Source organism: Panthera onca, chromosome A2, assembly GCF_046562875.1.
Source record: "Panthera onca isolate mPanOnc1 chromosome A2, mPanOnc1 haplotype 2, whole genome shotgun sequence".
Taxonomy (NCBI): domain Eukaryota; kingdom Metazoa; phylum Chordata; class Mammalia; order Carnivora; family Felidae; genus Panthera; species Panthera onca.
In genome coordinates, this window is record NC_138340.1 from 140624965 (window position 1) to 140645641 (window position 20677).

A 20677-nucleotide genomic window follows, 5' to 3' on the forward strand; every position below is an offset into this window, starting at 1 on the left:
TTCTACCTTGAAGCTTCGGTTAACCCCAGGACTCATCCCTTGAATGTATTTATTTTTATATCTACTGGTATTCATTTGGTGAGCTCATCTAGCCTCATGGCTTTAAATATCACTAATTTATTTCTGCAGCTCAGTCTTCCCTCCCCCCCCCATCCCCATCCCCCACATACATGGACGCATACTTACCTGCCTACTTAACTTTTCCTCTTGGACTTTAATAGGTATTTCAAGTTTTACATGATCCAAACTGAGCTCCTATTCCTCCTTTTTAAACCTGCCCCTTCTGGAACCTTTTCCATCTTAGTTAATGGTAACTCTATATCCTTCCAGCTGCTTAGGTTCCATCCTGGTCTCCTCTCTCACAAACCCAACATCCAATTCAAGCCAATACTCAAACAGATAAAAATCCTACATGTTAACCCTACAGATAACAGATAACCTACATGTTAGAGGATAATATGTTTTATCTAGTCCTATATCTTGAACAGCATGTCTGGAAGAACATAACACTGCTCAGAAAGTACTTGTTGAATAAGGGAATCAATGATTTCGAGACTAAGAATATGAGTACGTGTTTTTAAAAAAGATATTTCCGGGGCGCCTGGGTGGCGCAGTCGGTTAAGCGTCCGACTTCAGCCAGGTCACGATCTCGCGGTCTGTGAGTTTGAGCCCCGCGTCAGGCTCTGGGCTGATGGCTCGGAGCCTGGAGCCTGTTTCCGATTCTGTATCTCCCTCTCTCTCTCTGCCCCTCCCCCGTTCATGCTCTGTCTCTCTCTGTCCCAAAAATAAATAAAAGATGTTGAAAAATTGTTTAAAAAAGATATTTCCTTAAAATCAAGAGTTCGATATGTAAGAGCACAAAGTTAAGAATTGGGAAGGAAAGAAATAGATCTTTGTTTGACAATGAATTTCTTATTTTAGATCATCCATAAATATGGTTCCATAAATATGGTGACCTGTTAAAATCACCTGCACAGTCTTTCTTTCCCCATGTTCAGGAATTACATCAGAGTATCTGGGGGAAGGGCACAGCCATGGGTATTTTCTAAAGCTCTGCAAGTGATTCCAGTGGGAGCCAAGCCTGAGAACCACTGCTGTATGGGAATCATTCTTAAAGTTAGTGTTTACATACTAATTATTTGTTCTAAATGTTTCATACTGGAATCTCACTCTTTTTTCTTCCCTAACAAGCTAATCTATTATTTTTCATAAGGTTTTCAATCACTCAGCATGCTAGCACTGTGTACAAAAAATAAAGAATGCAAGAAAATTAGCCTAAAATTATCAGGACAAATATAAGTATTCTGAAAGGCAGCTAAAATAAAAATACAAGAGGGTTAGCTTTCTATGTGCCAGAAATAACCCTTTCAAATACAATGAGGAAAAACAAATCTATTCACAAAGAAATAAAAATTACAAAATACTAAGGGATATTTAAGAAATAATCAAGACTTAAAAAAAAAACTATAGTGCTTTATACAAGTTTAAAAGAAATATTTTGAATCAATTGAAACATACCGTATTCCTGCATGGGGAGATTAAATATTTTAAACTTGTCAATCCTTCCCCAAAGAATCTAATCTTAGTGTATGCCCAGTCACAATCCCATCTTGACTAGATGATTTAAAAAGTCACCTGGGGCAACTGGGTGGCTCAGCTGGTTAAGCATCTGACCCTTGATTTTGGCTCAGGTCGTGAGATTGAGCCCCCATTGGGCTTGGTGTGGAGCACAGAGCCTGCTTGGGATTCTCTCACCCTCGATCCCACTGCCCCTCCCCTGTTCACACTTTCTCTCTCACTCAAACAAACAAACAGACAAACAAATTCACCTAAAGGATATTAAAAAGAGGGGCGCCTGGATGGCGCAGTCGGTTAAGCGTCCGACTTCAGCCAGGTCACGATCTCGCGGTCCGTGAGTTCGAGCCCCGCGTCGGGCTCTGGGCTGATGGCTCGGAGCCTGGAGCCTGTTTCCGATTCTGTGTCTCCCTCTCTCTCTGCCCCTCCCCCGTTCATGCTCTGTCTCTTTCTGTCCCAAAAATAAATAAAAAACGTAAAAAAAAAAAGAAAAAAAAATAAATAAAAATAAAAAGAAAAATGAAGAGTGATGACTTAGCCTCCCAAATATCACACCATTCTGTGCAGCTGTGATGATCCAAATAGTGTGGTCCCAGTGAAGGAATAAATGGGTATAGGAATGGGTTAGCATTTCCTTGTGTTTTTCAATTGCTGGGCTATAATTATCTCAACAAAGAACTCAAATAATCTATTGTACTTGAATTGTGTACCAAGTCCCTCTCTTAGAGATGCATTTTTTAAAATTAAATTTAGTGAAAAATAAACTGTTCAATCTTGTTAAGTGGTTAAAGACACAATTTTGTTTTGAAACAGGAAGGGAAACTCCTCCTTATTCCCTAAATCCTAATTTAGGAAGCACTGCAATTAAGTCCCCAGACTGATCCATCACTTACGGGGATTCATATGTGACATAGTTGTTACCAACTATTGTCATGGTTATTTTCTTCACAAAGCTTACTACAATTTATTTTCTCACTTACTTAATATTTACTTCAACAACATAAAAATAAATTCCTTAAGGAGAAGGACCTGGTAAGTCATTAGTGGCCTGGAGAATGGTATATGCTCAATAAAATATTTGCCAAATACAGCCTTAGTGAGAATCTCATATTCATCTGCTTCTCCTACCATTTCTGACTTTGTAAGATGCTCCATAGCCTGTGAGTCGGTTCACTACTATATGTCACCCAAAGTCCCCTTGAAAGTATCTGCTTACACTGGAACTGAATGGTCCAGGATGGGAAATTACCCAAACATTCCACGCTGCATAGGAACATGTTAACAAACCTCAAAACTCAATTTGATTTTAATATTAAAAAAAACTTTTTAATGTTTATTTATTTTTGAGACAGAGAGGGATAAAGAGAGAGAGCAGAGGAGGGACAGAGAGAGAGAGAGGGAGACACAGAACCTGAAGCAGGCTCCAGGCTCTGAGATGTCAGCACAGAACCCAACACGGGGCTTGAACTCACAAACCATGAGATCATGACCTGAGCCCAAGTTGGATGCCTAACCGACTGAGCCACACAGGCGCCCCTGATTTTAATATTTTTGATACTACAGCACCTGTGAAAAAATGTGAAAAATTGCCTTATTTGTATGGTAATTAAAAATTAGATCCTTAAATCAAGCCACAACTAAGCCAAATATTTAGTAGAAGTACCATTTCAGAAAATCCAGAGTATTCTGCCCCATTACTTACACTGTTCTATTAGAGATAAATTTAAACCTAGCAGAATAATCACATTTTTCTAGTTTCCTCAAAGAATCATTAAGCTTAATTTTTATATTGAAATTAAATTATTTGAACATACACAAAACAGTGGGTCAAATTTGAAATATAAAAAATAAGACTCTACATGCAAAAGGGGAGGAACAGGGTCTTTTAATAGTAGATAGGATAGATTTACGTTGAGAATGTTGAGTTTAACATGGTAAGTTTTGTTCACCAAATTCATATAACTTTTGTATAACAGTTAATGCTAAAATATTCTTGTTCATAACCAAATATTAATTGATGGAATGTCATGAATTAGTAGCTTCAAAAAAATTGAAATATAACAGGTGCACATGAAAAACACCAATCTTTTCAGAAAGAACAGAATACTGAATGTTCAGTAATTCGAATTTTACTTTGCTTGCCAATATAAAGTTCTATTGTACAGTCTTGATTATGACTACGTTTAGTGAATATTAAATAAGGTACTAAGAATAGTGGAAGTCTCCTTGCCTTAGCACTATCAATTTGGGATATGTAAGAGATCAATATTACAAAAGACAAGAAGAAAAAAAAGGCTCTTGAAGTACTTTGATGATCTGTGAATGTAAAACCAGTGTCTCTTTTTATTTTTTTTAAATTTTATCTCTATTTTATTTTATTTGTATTCATTTTTGAGAAAGAGACAGAGAGGGAGAAAGAGAGTGAGAGAGCAGGAGAGGGACAGAGAGAGAAGGAGACAGAACCTCAAGCCTGATGCAGGGCTCAAACTCAGGAATCTGAGCTGAGATCGTGACCTGAGCTGAAATCAAGAGTCAGACGCTTCCAGACTGAGCCACCCAGGTGGCCCCCATTTTCTCTTTTTAAAACTCAAATGTATGTCTTTGTTCTCCAGTCTTCTCCAAACCTACTTATGTCTTATATCTCTTGCCAAATTCTGGCTTCTTTTCTACTTATTTGCTCTCTAAACAATGATAAACTTCTTAAGGACCAGAATTGAGTGTCCTACCTGTCTTGGCATGCATGTCCTGAAGTGGTCTAGTACCACATTCTTCATATACTAAAATGTGTGTGTGCATGTATAGAACAGGAAGTCAAGTGGGATGGTTTTTTTAATGTCCATTTTAGGTCCCAGAAATAGAATATAATTAACCCTTGAACAACATAGGGATTAAGGATGGCAACCCCCACGCAGTTGAAAATCCATGTGTGACTTTTGACTCCGTGAAAACAACTACTAATAGGCTATTGTTAACTAGAAGCCTTACCAATAACATAAACAGTTAACACACATTTCTTATATGTGTTTTCTATTTTATTCTTACAATAAAGTAAGCTAGAGGAAGGAAGATATTATTAAGAAAATCATAAGAGAAAATAACATTTATAGTACCATATCAAAAAAATCCACATATAAGTGGATTCATGCAGTTCAAACCTTCAAGGGTCAACTGAACTATAATAGTAAGTACTCTATCTGTAGACTGATTACTATTTTTTCAAAGAACTTCCATAATTATTCTCTCATTTTACTCTCATATCAATGATGTGAAATATCAAGGGCAGAATTATTATGTAGGTGGAAACCAGGACATAAGTATTTAAGTGGTTTGCCTTAATTCACAAAAACATGGACACATCCGAAATCAAAATGCAAATTCCCTGCCTTCTTTTAATCCAGGATTCTGTCTCTTAGATGCTCTTGACCTGTCTTTCATGGAAAGAAACCAACCTACTTTCTTGAAATTCATTATGACTCAGTTTTAATTGAATTAACCTTTAGTTAAATTACATAAGAAATAACTGCTAAACCATGTGAGGAAGTCAGTGTGTTTAGCAAAAATGTAGCATGTGTTTCATGTGTGCTTTCTACATGACAAGCCCTTTACCAAACACTGGTGACAAAGTGGTAAATGTAACAAAGTGCCAGTAAGAACTCTCCCCACTTTTTGTGCACCAAGGGGTGAGTGGGCTACGTATAGTGGTACCTTACTAAACACCACTTGCTTGTCACTCACCTTTGTGCTGCTGTATGGAAACAAAATGGCAGGAGTGATGTCAACAATGCCCATTCTTCAGAGGCCTGTGACATCAGCACCTGGTAGAATGTGGTGCTGATACATTGGACTCACAGTTTCAGTTTGATTTTCAGTCTGAAAAAACAAACAAACAAACAAACCCCAAAAAACAGTAGGAAGCACAACAAAAGCAAACAACCAATTATCAATTATCAAAGTCCCTGGAAGAACACTTGAAATAAAGGATTTCCTTTTTTCACATTTTTCTGCTGTTTTATACACAACTGAAAAATAAAATGGGCATTTCTTAAATCACAACCTCTCATGACCAAAATAATGAACAAGTGCAGAAAAGGAAGAAGGAGGAGGAGAAAATTGGAAATACTGTATTTCTTTTTTTATTTTTTACATTAGTTATGATATTGTGGGGTTTTGACATATATTAGAAAGTACTGTATGTCAAAATGAAACCAAGTGAGATATACATAGATATTGCTTACTAAACTGCAAAATAATGGGACCAAGCAAACCGGGATTTTCCAAGGAGTTTGGACAACACCATTTTGCCCAGAAGGCAAAGATAAAGCTGCAGTTGTGATAAGGCTTTTATAAAGAATGGGCTGGATCAGAAAGGAATCTGATAAATGGCTTTGTACGCGTTGGATGTGATTGTTTGGCTAATCTTAGCAAGATCTGTATTTTTAACTCACAGTCAGAGGCCTGCAAGCCCCCACGTTTGCAGGAACACAGAGTACCTGTGAGTAGTAGCAGCCGGCACCCTAAACATGACGGCCAGGATGCCACATTGCTTTCTGGAAGTTAACATACCATGCTACCCAAATCCTTTGTTCCCAAAATAAAAATGAGTGCTTCCAGGGACAGAACTTCTAACACTGCGCTTCAACCATTTCAACCTAAGACTCTTCATATCAGTTGCTATAATTATCACTGTGAAACAGGACATGCATTTCTTGCCATATATAGATATAAGGGACATGTATTTGGATGTCAGCATCATTACAGGTGCCTTCCTCAAGACAATAGTAGTAGAATTCAACAGTCCTTCACTGCTTGATCACACACCTTGCTTGAAACACCCTTTCCAGGCAGCCTAGAAGTCCATTGTTCAAAAATCGGATTCCCGTTGTTTCCATTTTGAGAGAATCAACAAGAAAAGCCAACTTCCCAAACAGGCAAATGTTGGAAATGGTTATGAGCATTATGAACAGAGCATTCTGTTAAATATTTGAATTTACTCAAAGCATGCTTTAGTGTGTGTGTAGAGATGATGATGAACTATTTCAGGAATAGACCTCTTAAAAATGGTGGGTGTCTGGGGAGGCTGGGTGGCTCAGCCGGCTTGAGAGCCCGGCTTTGGCTCAGGTCATGATCTGGCACTTTGTGAGTTCAAGCCCCACATTGGCAGGCTGCTCTCAGAATGGGGCCCACTTTGGATCCTCTGTCCCTCTCTCTCTGCTGTTCCCCTGTTTGCTCTTTCTCAAAAATGAAATAAACATTAAAAAAAAAAAAATGGTGGGTGTCTGGGACGCCTGGGTGGCTCAGTAGGTTAAGCAGCCGTCTCTTGGTTTTGGCTCAGGTCATGGTCTCACAGTCGTGGGATTGAGCCCCATGCTGGGTTTGCGCTCCGTATTGGCTTCCAGCTGACAGTGAAGATCATGCTTGGGACTCTCTCTCTCTCTCTCTCTCTCTCTCTCTCTCTCTCCCCCTATCTCTACCCCTCCCTTGCTCACACTCTGTCATAAAATAAATAAATAAACATTTTAAAAAAGTGGTGGGTGTCATGGTCATTTGTATTATCATTATAATGGTTATTATTACTATTACCACTTCTACATTACAGATGAAGATATTGGATCTCAGAAAATTAAACAGCAAATCTGAAGTAACAGAGCCAATAAGTGGTAAGGCAAGATTTGTTCATAGGCCTACATCATCAGTAACATATTTTCATTTATTTGCCACATAGTCCCTCTTTTTTTGTCCTTTCTGTTTTTTAAGCATTATTTTAAATATTGTGTGATCTAAGGAGGTCTATAATAACTATTATATGGAAGGATAAAACAGGCATAAATTGGTTGGTATAAGATCAGAAATGTACCTGAAATGTGCCAAACCACATTTTTAAATGTTTGGCATAGATTTCACCCACAAATTGCGTTATACTCTAAACCTTCATATGAATTTTTAATATTGTAAGTTAAAAAAAAGTACTGTATAAAAATTAAAGTTTCACAGTGCTGTTTGTTTTTTGTAACAATGTTTTATTGCAAAGTTCCAAATTAAATTAATAATTATACAACATGCACAATGTTCTAACCTTCAACCTTGACTATTTCAAGTTACAGTTAATAGTGGTATAAATACATAATATTTCTCAGGGTTTGCTCCCAGGGTGACTGAAGTACAGCCTCTATTATCACAAAAAGCTAGGACCTCTGATTTCACATTTATGATATTCCAAGTTTTTAAATAAAACTGGGAAATTCACTACAATTGATATGTTTATTCATTAACACCAAGTCCCAAAAAATGGATCAGAGAAATAGGAGAAAAATAAAAGCATATAGTGCTCCTCGAAGCCTGGGAGTACATAGTTCAAGAAAAAGGGAGAGACCAATGACAGGAAATCCAAGAGGGTCTGAAAAGCAATAAACGCGGTGTCTTTAGACACTAGGAGGTCACTGAAGCCCTTAAGAAGAGTTGTTTTAGTAGAGTGGTGGGGACAGAAGCCAGATGGCTTTGTGAATGCTGACAGTGGCCTGAGTTAATCCAAGGATAGCCATGTCAAAACAAACTTAAGGGAGATTATTTTCATCAGAAAATCAGCAAGACATTCAACTTTAATGGATTTTTTAAAATAGAAAATGAACAACCCTCCCTGGTTAAAATCCTGATTTTCTTCTTGCTTTACATCTCCTGCTTACTTTTTTTTTACAGACTATCTATGTTTTACAACTTGACCTAAACATATCTGATTACATTAGATGTTGCTGAATGTTGTATCCCCATCTGAGTATCAGACCAGCAGGTATTAAATGCAAATCAAATGAAAGACAGTAAATTCATATACTAAGACGGTTGTATTTAGTGAGATTTGACATGGGTCTAACAGATGAAGAATGAGAAACTGTGTGTTAAAATTGATTACAAGTGGATATGGATCTACAGACACACAGACTCATAGTTTTGTCTCTTGAACAACTAATTTTAAAAGACGAAAAATTCTATTGAAGTGATTTTACTTGGTTCCCTTAGCAGGAACTCTCATCGCAGCTGGGTTGGCAGATCATTTGTTTTCATGAGCAATCTTTGAACCAATCAGGATACAGATAATCTTATTATACCTCTGTGGGTTTATGTTTCTTTTGATGGGAGTCTAGAGAAGTCATGGGTAATACTTTATTGTGTGCCAGGAACCGCTTATGTTTCAGTTGCACAAGGTCAGATCTTAATTTAACCACCAACTGGGTACTTAATTTTAGACACACAGAGGAACACATTGGCTCCAAGGCACTTCCTCTGGTTTAGGAAGGCAAGGCCCTGGATAAGAATGACAAGACGATCATTCCAAAAGGTGAGATTATGAAATATTTGATCTGTACCTCACCAGCTAGCTTATTAAGTAGTTTAGTATTGGGAATATTTTAAACAGATGGAAATACATATTGTGGTAGTTTCTCATTATTTTTTTTCCAGTTGATCACCAGTGGGTTTGCCTTCCTGAGGCCTTTTTAAAAATCACAGAATATAGGCAGGGTTGTTTTTGCTTCTTTATAGAATATTAACTCTGTGGCATGGTCATGAAGCATAATAATATGATGAGAAAAACAGACCAAGAATGAATATGCTTGTAGGGAGTGTCAATATACACACTATGGAAGCCCAGAAGGGTCTTAGCTGGCCTGGTTTCTGAGTAAAAAATTAAATTATTTTTGTGAATAATTATAATAAATTTCTATTGAGGCTCTTTCATCACTTATAGCAAAAGATGGATGCTTTATATTCAGATAGAAAAATTCCTTTAAGTTCATTTAAATCAGATGATAAAAGGAACTCTAGAATTGGAAATTTGCTTCTGCAAAAGAAATCATAGAATCTTGAAGCTGGAAAGTCTTTAGAACTTACCTGAGACCATCACCCATCTGGCTCTTAAATAAACACATAACTTCTAAGGAAGCTTCTAAATCTAAAATGAAATGATTTCTATGAAATAGTAGTGATATAGACGAGGAAGTCCTAACACTGCCTTGTGCTGAGAACATTATATTATTGTCATAAATTATCATAATTTTACACTTCTGTTGTCTCTATGGGAATAGCTTGTTTTCAAATGAAAATTTACCTAAAATATTTATATTTCTACTAGAGTTGTTTGATAGGTTTGCTGATTGTTTGCTTAAACTCTCTTAGAAAACTTACGAATATTTGGAACACAAAATGATACCTCCTTTTCATTAATTCTATTATAGTAGATGGATCATCAGTTACAGTATGTGTGGCCTCTAATGCCAAACTCTAATCCAGTTACAGTTGTGTGGTCTCTAATGACAAACAGCTGGGTTTATATCCACATCTCCACCACTCACTATTATGTGCAGGTTTGGGCAAATTGCCTAATGACTCTGTGCCTCAGTTTCCTTATCTGTAAAATAGGGGAAAGTGTATCATAGAAATTAAACATCATAATCAACTAAAGTACTTAGTGTAATGCGTGTCACAGGTAAATATTCAATACATGTTACTTATAATAGCTATCAAATTCAACAAAACAAATATTTATTGAGGATGTGCTGCGGGTTTAACTCTCTGCCAAACTTTGGAAGGGGAGGGAGTGATTTGTGTTGTTTCTGGAGAAGTCTAGAATGCATTGTTTAAAAGCAGCAAACTCCCTGAGGGCATGGATCCTACTGTCTTGTGTCTCGCACTATGCCTGGAACATAGCAGACACTGAACACATATTTTTGAATGAATGAATAGGATGGTCTGAAAATCCTTAGGAAAAAAAAAATAATAATCACTGAGAACTGGTGGGTCAGTGTTTCTCCTTTGTCTTTCTGATTTAGTAGAGAAGGCAAATGTATACAGAATGCATCTGTATTTCAACAAAGTATTTGACAGTATTTCTTGATGATGGTCTTGTTATCAAAAAGGAGACGTTAATACTAGATGGTGATGTATTTCGGAGGATTTGTAACTGGATAAACAGCTTTTCTTGAAGGGTGCTAAATAATAGATCAGTGTCAACCTGAAGTCCTCCTTGTCCTGTGCCAATTTCTGTTCAACGTGTCATTATTAATAGTGCAGATGGACATATAGAAGGCATGCAAACAGATGTTCAAATAGAACAATACTTGCAGGGATAGAAATGCATTAGATCTTAGCAGACTGGAATAAGAGTCAAATCATTGAAAAAAAGAAAAAAGAAAGAAAGAAAGAAATGTAATAGCATTAAATACAGAGTCCTACACAGAATTTCCCAGCAATGATGTGAGAAAAAAACATGAGATGTAAGATTTGGGCCAATAGGCGTCCAAATCAACTGTCTAACATGATAGCCTCCAAATTAATCTGGGCTTGGGTTAAATTAACCAATCTATAGTGTCTAGGAAAAAGGAGATGGTCATCCCTGCTTAATATTGTGTTGTTGATCTGACTACAGCTATTGTGCTGCCATCAGAGCCCATGGTCCAGAGCCACTTTTAGAAGGAAATGGAGAAATGAATGTGTTTACAAGCAATCAAGATGGCGGAGGGAGGTGAACCCATGGCACAGGAAGAAAAGTTGTTCAGCCTCAGGAGGAGAAGCCTCACTGGAGACTTAACAGCCTTCCTGGGGAATGATTTAAGGGCTCTCGTGTAGCAGAGGAACAACAGTTTATCAGTGTGACTCAGGGGAATAGAACTAAGATCATAGAATAATGATTTGAAGAGATGGATTCAACTTAAATGTTTTTTTCCTAACTGTTAAAGCTGACCGAAGGGCTCTGTGGGGATATAGTAAGCTTCCTGCCACTTTGGTGTTGAGGGCTGAGACTAGACGATTACTTGTTCGCCATGTTGTAAATGGAATTTACAGGTAGAGCTATCTAATGGTCAACTCTGAAGTCTGGTGATTCTAGAGAAAAGGAAGAAGAAGGAAATAACGAATATGTCAGAGTGTCTGTTCAAGGGTGAGGAATTGAGCTAAAATTGCCAAACAACCCCTAGAATTCTCATTCCTCATTCCAGAGGAGTTCAACCACAGAATGATAACAGGTAATGTTTGTTGACTACTCACATCAGACATAGTTAATGCAGTGGCTAATCCAGAGGGCAAATTTTGAACAAAGTTTCAATTGCTACACCCAACTGTCTCCCCCAGAAAGATATCAACGGCTTGTATATGATGTCAAAATAAACTATGAAGAAATGCAATGACTCATTATTGTTTGAGCTTTGAATGGGAAAAGATTTGACTTGAGCCCCAGGCAGAACTTCTGTCATGTCAAATGAACCTGTATATACAGTAGTATACACATATATAGTATATACAAATATAAAGTAGTATACATATACATGTATAGTACATAATAATACTTTTATTAAGGTCTAGAGACATTTCATTTTTATTGTTATTGTAGTTAATTAATATAGTCAAAACATTTTTTACTTACCCTAAACTCAGTTGTGTAAACTAAATGTAGCTATTTTATTGTAACTGACCTTACTTTCTTCAAAAGCTGCCACTCACTAATTAGAGGAAAATGGAACTTTGGTCTCATGCAGACAAATAGAATAACTTAGGTAACAAACCCTGTGCTTGGATGGTTCAGGTAAATGGATCAGTCTTTCAGACTGCTGTTCTTTCCCAAGCCAAGGAAATCCCTCCACCAGATTTCACCTGCTTTACTATAAACTTTGCAAATTTCTCTCTTCTCAAAGTCACCAAGGTCCCTGGACTGCCAGGAAGTGACCTATCTCACCACCGGTAAGGTTCAGCCTATGAGCCAGATGCCGGGCCAGTTTTCTCGAAGGCTTTATAAGCTTTGGCTGCATAAAGTCAGTTTTAGTTCCTTCCAAGTGGCCAGTCATATCTGATTAGGTGAATATCATTCTCATGTGTGACACTTTATCTATGGCAGTAAATATTCTTCAAGGATATTAATTTTAATAACTGTATGGTTTTCTATTGCTTAGATATGCAATAATGTCTTATCCAAATTTCTTATATGTTGGACACTTGATAAGTGTTGGACACTTTATTATTTCTACTGTTTTGGCAGCTAAATACAGCTGAGATGACATTTTCACATAACAGTTTTTTTGTCCACATCTCTGATCATTACTAGAAGATAGATTTCTAGAATTAGAATTATAAACAAATGGTTGGACTTTTTAAAAAATGTATTATCATTCTTGCCTATGATAAGGCCACTATTAATAAGTTGCCTTTTCATGGATCATGCTTGCTCTGTTCTTTTCTATTCTACGTTTATATTCCTCTAGAAACCCACCTACTAATGAACTTAGATCTCCTTCCTGTTTTTTGCATCATTTTCACAAACTAGCACACATCTTTCTATATCTCTGTTGTAATTGAATTTGACATGGAAATCAACAGTATAGAGTAAAATATCTAATGTTGTAATATTAAAGTAGAGATAAGAAAAACTAGCATGACAGGTCTTATCACTGGCTATTTACCTAGCAACTAAGCTTCAGTTAAACTGGAAGCGAACTTGCAAAAACACAGGACGTAAAAACACAAGGTGAATCTATTAATTTGCTAATTTTAAGAGTAGTGTATATTTGATTATTCAATTATTTATTCAGCCAACAGTTAGTGAATTCTTATCACATACCAGATATCATACTTAGATAGTATTGGTCTAGAAAGGAATATGTCCATTTTTCTTAGATCTCTTCTAAAATATCAGGTTGTGTCTTTTTGAGTCGACATAAAAGTAGCATTCGTCTTCTGGACTAAGTGTGTATGTGCACTTGTGCATGTGCAATTCATCAGCAGGGCATGTCGTGCTAAGGAGGAAGGAGAACAAGGAGAATTGGTCCAGTTCTCCCTGTCATTTACAGGATTACACCATGCAGAGGGAATTGCTGTAACTTATTACTTATAAAGTTACCTGTGTCAGTGGGGTGAACCCAATTCTGACAGAGAATTTTAGTTCTCTCTGAAATCTCTTGGGGATTGATTGACTCGCTGAAAACAGTCCCATGAAGCTGTTGATCTGATTTGCCACTTGGTGCTAGAGGGTTCCGAAGAAAGCAAAAGTGTGCAGCCACCAATAAATACCAAAGTTATGACAAAATTTTATTTATATTGATGTCAATTTATCTTTAAAATTGCACATATAAATGGTCAAAATGCAGGAAAATAAAAATGAACATTCTTTTCAATGTAATAACTGTATTTTCTTGACAAAACCAAAAAGTAAAAATCCTCTTTAACTATTGCCTTTCCTCTGATAGGACAAATCCTGATGATTCTCTCTGGGACCTCCAGTAAATGAACACATCACTCGAAAACCATAGCAGTTTCAAGGTGAGAGAAAATTGCCTCAGGGTCTCAAGGTTCCCCATTTCACACAGCAGTACCTTCGGGATTGGATTTGAGCTGACTGTGTATAAAACTGTGAAGAAATCTAAATTTTACTATATTTCCTTTTTCTTATTCCCTCTTATTACCATCCACTAGACTTGGTCTCAGACCCTCTGCCATCTTGTGCACTCTCATGCTCCCCTCAGTAACTATTCCAAGAGATCCTAGTTCTGCACTGGGGACCAGTATAGTGTTGTTGACATTTTAAAAGGGACACTGGAAGACGGAACAATAAGCCGTAAAGGACAGAGTCTTTCACTGATGCAACCGAATGACACTGAGGTGACAGATGCTGAGGGCAGGGTGATATTTATGGACACAAAGCCCTTCCTTGCATGGAAGTGAATTGTACACTCTGGGAACTGTTACAACCAGCCCTGTTTAGAACCCACAAACTTATCAACAGTACAGTGTTAGCATGGAAAATGGATTGGAGGTAGTTTAGGGAATCCGATGCAAAGAGGTATCATGTACCCATGTTCATTCCTGCAGCTTACCTCACAACACTATCCTAACCTCCTGGTCACTTCAGTCGGGCACCGCCTGGCATGCTGATCCACTTTTTAAGGACAGTAATGTTTAGACTCCATGACGCAAAGTACAGAATGAAGGCAAGTGTAGGACGCCCCAGACCACCCTAAGCAACACAAAGCCTTATTTCAGGGAGCCAAAGATAAAGATTTATGTGTCTCTGGAAGCTGTTTTTTTATTTTTGGAAGTTATTGTCATTAAGAGCTGGCTGTTAAGAGCAAGATCAAAGTGTTGTGTTGTTTTTGTGTGTGTGTGTGTGGGGGGGGGGTGTTTTCCTGCAGCTTTGGAAAGACCTTAAAAATGAAGGTACCTGTGATCTGTCCAGACTCTACTTATTAGCTCTGTGACTCAATAATGTATGGCTATTACTATAATCACCATTGTTATTATTATCAAAGATTTTCTAAAAAAAATTTTTTTAATGTTTATTTATTTTTTAGAGAGAGAGAGAGAGACAAAGCATGAGCAGGGGAGGGGCAGAAGGAGGGAGACACAGATCCAAAGCAGGCTCCAGGCTCTGAGTTGTCCACACAGATCCCAACACTGGGCTTGAACTCACAAACCATGAGATCATGACCTGGGCGGAAGTCAGACGCTTAACTGACTGAGCCACCCAGGTGCCTCCTACCAAAAATTTTCAAAAACTTACATGACCACCAAATTTCCCTTTTCCCACTATCTAAATCTAGGATTTTACTAGGCTTACCTGTAAAGTACACTAATAATTACTGATATCTGAATAATACATTTAGCACTTGAAAATCTTAAATTTGATTGTTTGGGGGAGGGTATGGGAAAGGGCTTTAGAGGTCCCATGAATTCTTCAAAATTTTATGCAGAATTTTGAGTGGGCATGCATCCCTCTGGAGAGAGAATCCATTGCTTTTCATCAAATGTGTTCTTGACCTTAAGGAAGGTTAACCAGCGTTCTACTTTTTTCTTGTTTAAATATTTTTAAGTTGAGTATAGTTGACACACAATGTTACATTATTTTCAGGTGTACAACACAGTGACTCAACAACTCTATGTTATGCTATGCTGTCCACAAGTGTAGCTACCATGTGTCACCATACAACACTATTGCAATGTCATTGGCTGTATTTTCTACGCTGTGCCTTTATTCCCATGACTTATTCCTTAACTGGAAGCCTGCAACTCCTTCTTCAATCCCCCCCTGCCGCCGCCTTTTTCTCCTCCCCCTCTGGCAACCATCAGTTTGTTCTCTGTATTTGTAAGCCTGATTCTGCTTTTTGTTTGTTTATGCATTTGTTTTTTTAGATTCCACATATGAGTGAAATCATGGTATTTGACTTTCTCAGTCTGACTTATTTCACTTAGCATAATAGCTTCTAGGTCCATCCATGTTGTGGCAAATGGCATGATCTCATTTTGTGTGTGTGTGGCTGTGTAATATTCCATTATACATATCCATTCATCTATCCATTCTTCTTTATCCATTCATCCATCAATGGTTAACTTGTGCTTTAAATGAAAAGGCCAATTTCCCAACATACTTGCTCCAATTAGTTTGTAAGCAGCTACGTATGGGAAATAAATCTCACTAGAGGGCTTCTCCAGAACAAGACCGGGAAACCATTATTTAGGAAGTGTCAGTTCATTTCTCTAGACTGAGAAGTAGAGCACTTGTGAATAGGTCTTAAAGGATGTCGAAATATTGTTCGGCTTTTCCTCAGATTCCTGGTTGGTGCTTTATTTAAATAATCTTAAATAAAGGCGGGCAATAGACCACTGCCAGCCTTCAGCTGGGATTGAATCCTGGTCATTTTAAATTTGAGATACACATAAATAACTCTTCTCTTTGCTCTTCTCATTGCATCGTGATGTCTCTAGATCTATTCCAATCGTGCTCTTTGATGATCTCTATGACACTTTAGAGCACTTGCACACAGATCTTTATTTCGTCCTGGGCTTTTAGGAAAAGGTTGGAGACAGCTTGTGTAAGACGGGTTGTTCCCTGTGGTAAGGGTTTCTTCACTGTTTCTACCCTAGGTTTATTATGGATACAAAACAGTTAAGAGTCTTAGGTACCCTTCTTCTGGATGGTAGTTAAAATGACATTAAAAAATAAAAAGCAAAACTTTCCACAGATCAACTCAGTTCTTTAAGGAGCCTAGGGTATCTCAGGTACTGGAAGTCCAAATTTCAAGCAGGGTTAGAACTGAGCTGGTGATTTAAATAGGTAAAAGGCTCTGGATCTCATTACTAATCCCAAAGCCATGCAATCCCCCTATCGCCGCAGTGATACCAGTGAGAGAGGCAGCAGGCAATACCACAGGTTGAACTTCATGATCTAATCGTGCCGTCTGAAGGACTCCATGTGTGTCTGCTGGTAATGAGTCAACAACTTTTTTTCCACTGAGAACAGCCATTTGCTGTAGTTGACTAGCAGTGGAAGTAGAGAGAAAAGATAGAAAAGGAAAAAGAAAGTAAGATATTTTCTTCCCTCAGAAAACTAATAACCCAAGTGAGAATACAGAACACAAATACGTGAAAAATTTGCCAGGCAAATACAGAAGGAGTGGAAATCCAGATACTGGAAAAATATTATAGAAGAGGAGATATTGGCAGATAAGAAAGGCCAGAGGGGAACTGGAGAATTTCAGCAAGGCTTCCATAGGAGGGACGTCTTGAGCCAGGCCTGACGTAGCATATGGGGCATGTGCATGGAAGAGCCGGAGGGGCTCGCGAATGAAGAAGGAGAAGATGCGGAAGCAGAGAGGTGAGAAAAATGAAGCCAAACACAGAGAGGGCAATCAGATTTGTCTCACTGGACAAAAGTCTCCATCCCTGAGTACAATGGTTAGTTTTAAAAGCAGGGCCTAGCTTATTTTAGGGTTTTTTTTAATTAACTCATTCATTCATTCTTTCATTCACACAGTTATAGAGACCACGGACCTTGAGATGGTGCTTCTCGGGCACTGGAGACACAGGCTAATTCTCTGATCTTATTGGATTACATTCTAGGGGGAGGAGATAGACAATGAACGAATAAGCAATTAATAAAAAGTAAAATACTACTTGAGTGTATTTGGCAAATAAGACCCCTAGAGCACATATTGGCTTTTTGAGAAGACTAAGATATCACCGTGTGAGGAAATACACTTACTGGATGTCGTTACTCTCTCATGGGCAGTCTCCCAACATCACTACTATTCTCTCTTTAATGTTCCAAGATGATAGTAAGGGCACTGGTGCAGAACAACAAAAATACAATCAAAATGATGCTATCGAGTTCACATGCAGTATGTCCACAGGCCAGGCACCCTGGCTATCAGCACGTGGAGAAGTTTGAGGTTATCTAAACTTGAGCAATGAGAAGTGGTAATATCAGCTGTGTTTTGAAAATCGCCCAAGGAAAACCATTTTTTTTCTCCTTGGAAAAACACACAACGATGTAAAGTTTCAAATAGGTAATACGTTTTGGCTCATAAAGTACCACTAATCAAAAATGATTTCATATTGATCATTAAACCTAGTCATAGAACTATTTTTATTTCTACACTTACTAAATTTTCTCTCTCAAGAAGAGAGAGCAACTGGCCCAATAGTAATGAGAGACACTCACTCCTTTAATTTGATATTTGGAAGAAATAAACCAATGAGAAGTAATCTACATTTTTGTGTCTATCTTCGGAGAGGATGGGCCAGTCAATAGCAGTGGCTTGTAATGGACAGAACTATGCAGGAGAATGAATAGGGGCTCCATAAGATGGCTGGTCTCTGCTCTGGGGATGGAATTAAGAGGGTCCTTATTTCAGTCATTCAAATGATGCTCTGAGACCATAACACCACACAATGTTCCCTGTAAGACCAGCCAGAAAACAAAAATGGGGACCAAACAGTAGCCATGTGAAGGTTCAAGTCAAGAAGCAGCATGGGCATCGCTGCCATAGTATTCTTACCTTGTCTGAAGGAGAGTAATCCAATCCTAAGACCCTCCCACTTCGGGAAAAGTTTGGAAGACTAGCTGCTAAAAGGTATCTCTCCTCATTTACTATCCAAAACACTAAATAATTAGGCACCTTTTTGCTTAACTTCCCTTTGTTAAAAAATGCTCAACTCAATTCAGGAATCCCACAGGCCAAAGCTACTTTGTTGCAAATGAAAAAAAGATGCTGCTTCCTTGGGGCGTGTGTAGCACTCTGCCAGACTGTACAACTCCATTAGGGGAGATTTGGCTGGATTCCCTCAGCCAGGAACACTTGTGTAGTGTACGTCCTGCCCAACCGTTTGTGGTGGGTCTGATCTGGTTGAAACAAGAAAGTGCATTAGGAAGAGTTGAAATAGGAATCAATAAATTATGTAAATAAGCCCCAAAGCCTCTCCGTTTTTTTTTATTCTTCTTCGAAAGCACGAGTTCATTTTTACTCTGCTTATTGTTTTCCAGGTTAATGCACTGGAACTGCCCACAACTAAGCCTCCCTTAATAAAGTTGGTCTTTACCATGCCTGTAGAATTGCCACGTAGTAGCAGTTCCAGCGTCCCCAACTGAGGCTCCCTAACTAATTAAGGATGCCCTTCTGCCAAGGTATCAGAAAGGGTCTTTCCGTGGCCAGGAATGCAGGTAGCACAAGTCCATAGAGTTAGATGTCCCACAGTGCCCGGAGAACCCATGTGGTCTATCACCCAGCTGAGCCAGTCAGTAAGGAAGTTCTCCAGATGCCTAAAGCTGTTTTTGTCAGATTAACCCTCTCCTGTCTTATTTAAAAAATTTTTTAAATGTTTATTTATTTATTTATGTTTATTTTTGAGAGAGAGAGAGAGAGAGAGAGAGAGAGAGAGAGGTGGGGGGAGGGGCAGAGAGAGAGGAAGACACAGAATCTGAAGCAGGCTCCAAGCTCTGAGCTGTCAGCACAGAGCCCGACGCGGGGCTTGAACTCACAAACCGCAAAATCATGACCTGAGCCCAAGTCAGACACTTAACTGACTGAGCCACCCAGCACCCCATCCCCTGTCTTATTTTAAAGTTCTGGAATTTTGAAACCTGTTCACTTCATATGTGAGACTAGACAGTAGTTGCTTACGAAGAACAGTGTTTGAAGTTCTCAGTTCCTTCTGTTTAAAGTTTCTTTCACATCTTCTCTATTTGCTCTGTTACACTTCTTGCGGATAAGGCAAGGCCACTGCATTTGTGACATTTTGTTCTCTCTACTTTAATTCAACAAATGTTCATTGAGAAGCTTCTCTGGGCCAAGCCCCTTCTAGAGTCGTAAGGGGTGGAGAGATGAGTGAGGTAGAGCCCTTCCCTCAAAGGGAGTGTAGAGTCTGTTAGCAGAAGTTGAACACAAAGCCAACTCAAACCTTTACTGATGTGAGAAAAAGAATACATCAGCAAATAAGCAAACACAGCAGGTATAAAATTAAAAGGTAAGAATGTGAAAGGCTCCCTGTTCTCTATTCCTGTCTCTGTCTTCCTTCTTCTTGGTCTGAGTTTCTAATGTACTTCTCATGTGCTGTGTAGAGCAGTGTCTTCAGAAAACTGATGGGCTGAAATTAGTGTAAGTCAGAAGCGTCGAAAAAGTGTGTTCTTATTAGCCTAATGGCAGCCATTAATGAAAAGGAAGTCCAAAATCAGAAAATGCAGACACCCAAATGGCAGGTAGTTAAAGGTGTCAAAGGTTAGGATGGGCTTCATATGTAAAACGGATTAAAATGTTGACTACCTTTGTGTTTGTTAAATGAAGAACGGTGAATGCATTTTAGTTTTTCATTTTGCATCTTCACATTAACTGTATATACTGTTCTGTGTCGTTTGGTGATAATAAGAAATTGCCTCTTTCAAATTTATATCCAGTCATGGATACTAATGATGACCCCGATGAAGACCATCTTACAAGTTATGATATTCAGCTCAGTATTCAAGAATCCATTGAAGCCAGCAAGTCTGTATTTTCTTCTGAAAGGTAACATTCAAATTGACTATGCTCAACAAAATTTCTTTATGGCATTCATTTTGTTGTCATTTCATTCATTTAAGAGACAGCTTAGAGCTTGGAGCCTGCTTCAGATTCTGTGTCTTCCTCTCTCTCTGCCCCTCCCCCCACCTCTCTCTCTCTCTCTCTCTCTCTCTCTCTCTCTCTCTCTGTCTCTCAAAAATAATTAATTCAACAAATGTTCATTGAGAAGCTTCTCTGGGCCAGTCATAAAATGACTCTTCCTGACTTCTCCTCTAGGGAAATGCTTACTCTTCTTCTCCGGC

General features: G+C 38.3%; 1 protein-coding gene across 5 annotated transcripts in view; it reads left to right on the forward strand.

Annotated features, from left to right (window-relative positions):
* ASB15 (ankyrin repeat and SOCS box containing 15) overlaps positions 1-20677 on the forward strand; it is a 59169-nt gene that overhangs the window by 20209 nt on the left and 18283 nt on the right. For 3 of the 5 annotated variants that reach the window (XM_060632997.3, XM_060633001.3, XM_060633004.3), the window contains exons 1-3: positions 8778-8905; positions 13797-13869; positions 20273-20381. In XM_060632997.3, coding sequence (XP_060488980.2) covers positions 20275-20381 — 107 coding nt within the window. In that variant the 5' untranslated portion in view covers positions 8778-8905; positions 13797-13869; positions 20273-20274. Of the gene's footprint in view, positions 1-8777; positions 8906-13796; positions 13870-20272; positions 20382-20677 lie in introns of those variants that run through there. The other 2 variants (XM_060632999.3, XM_060633000.3) reach the window with 1 other exon arrangement.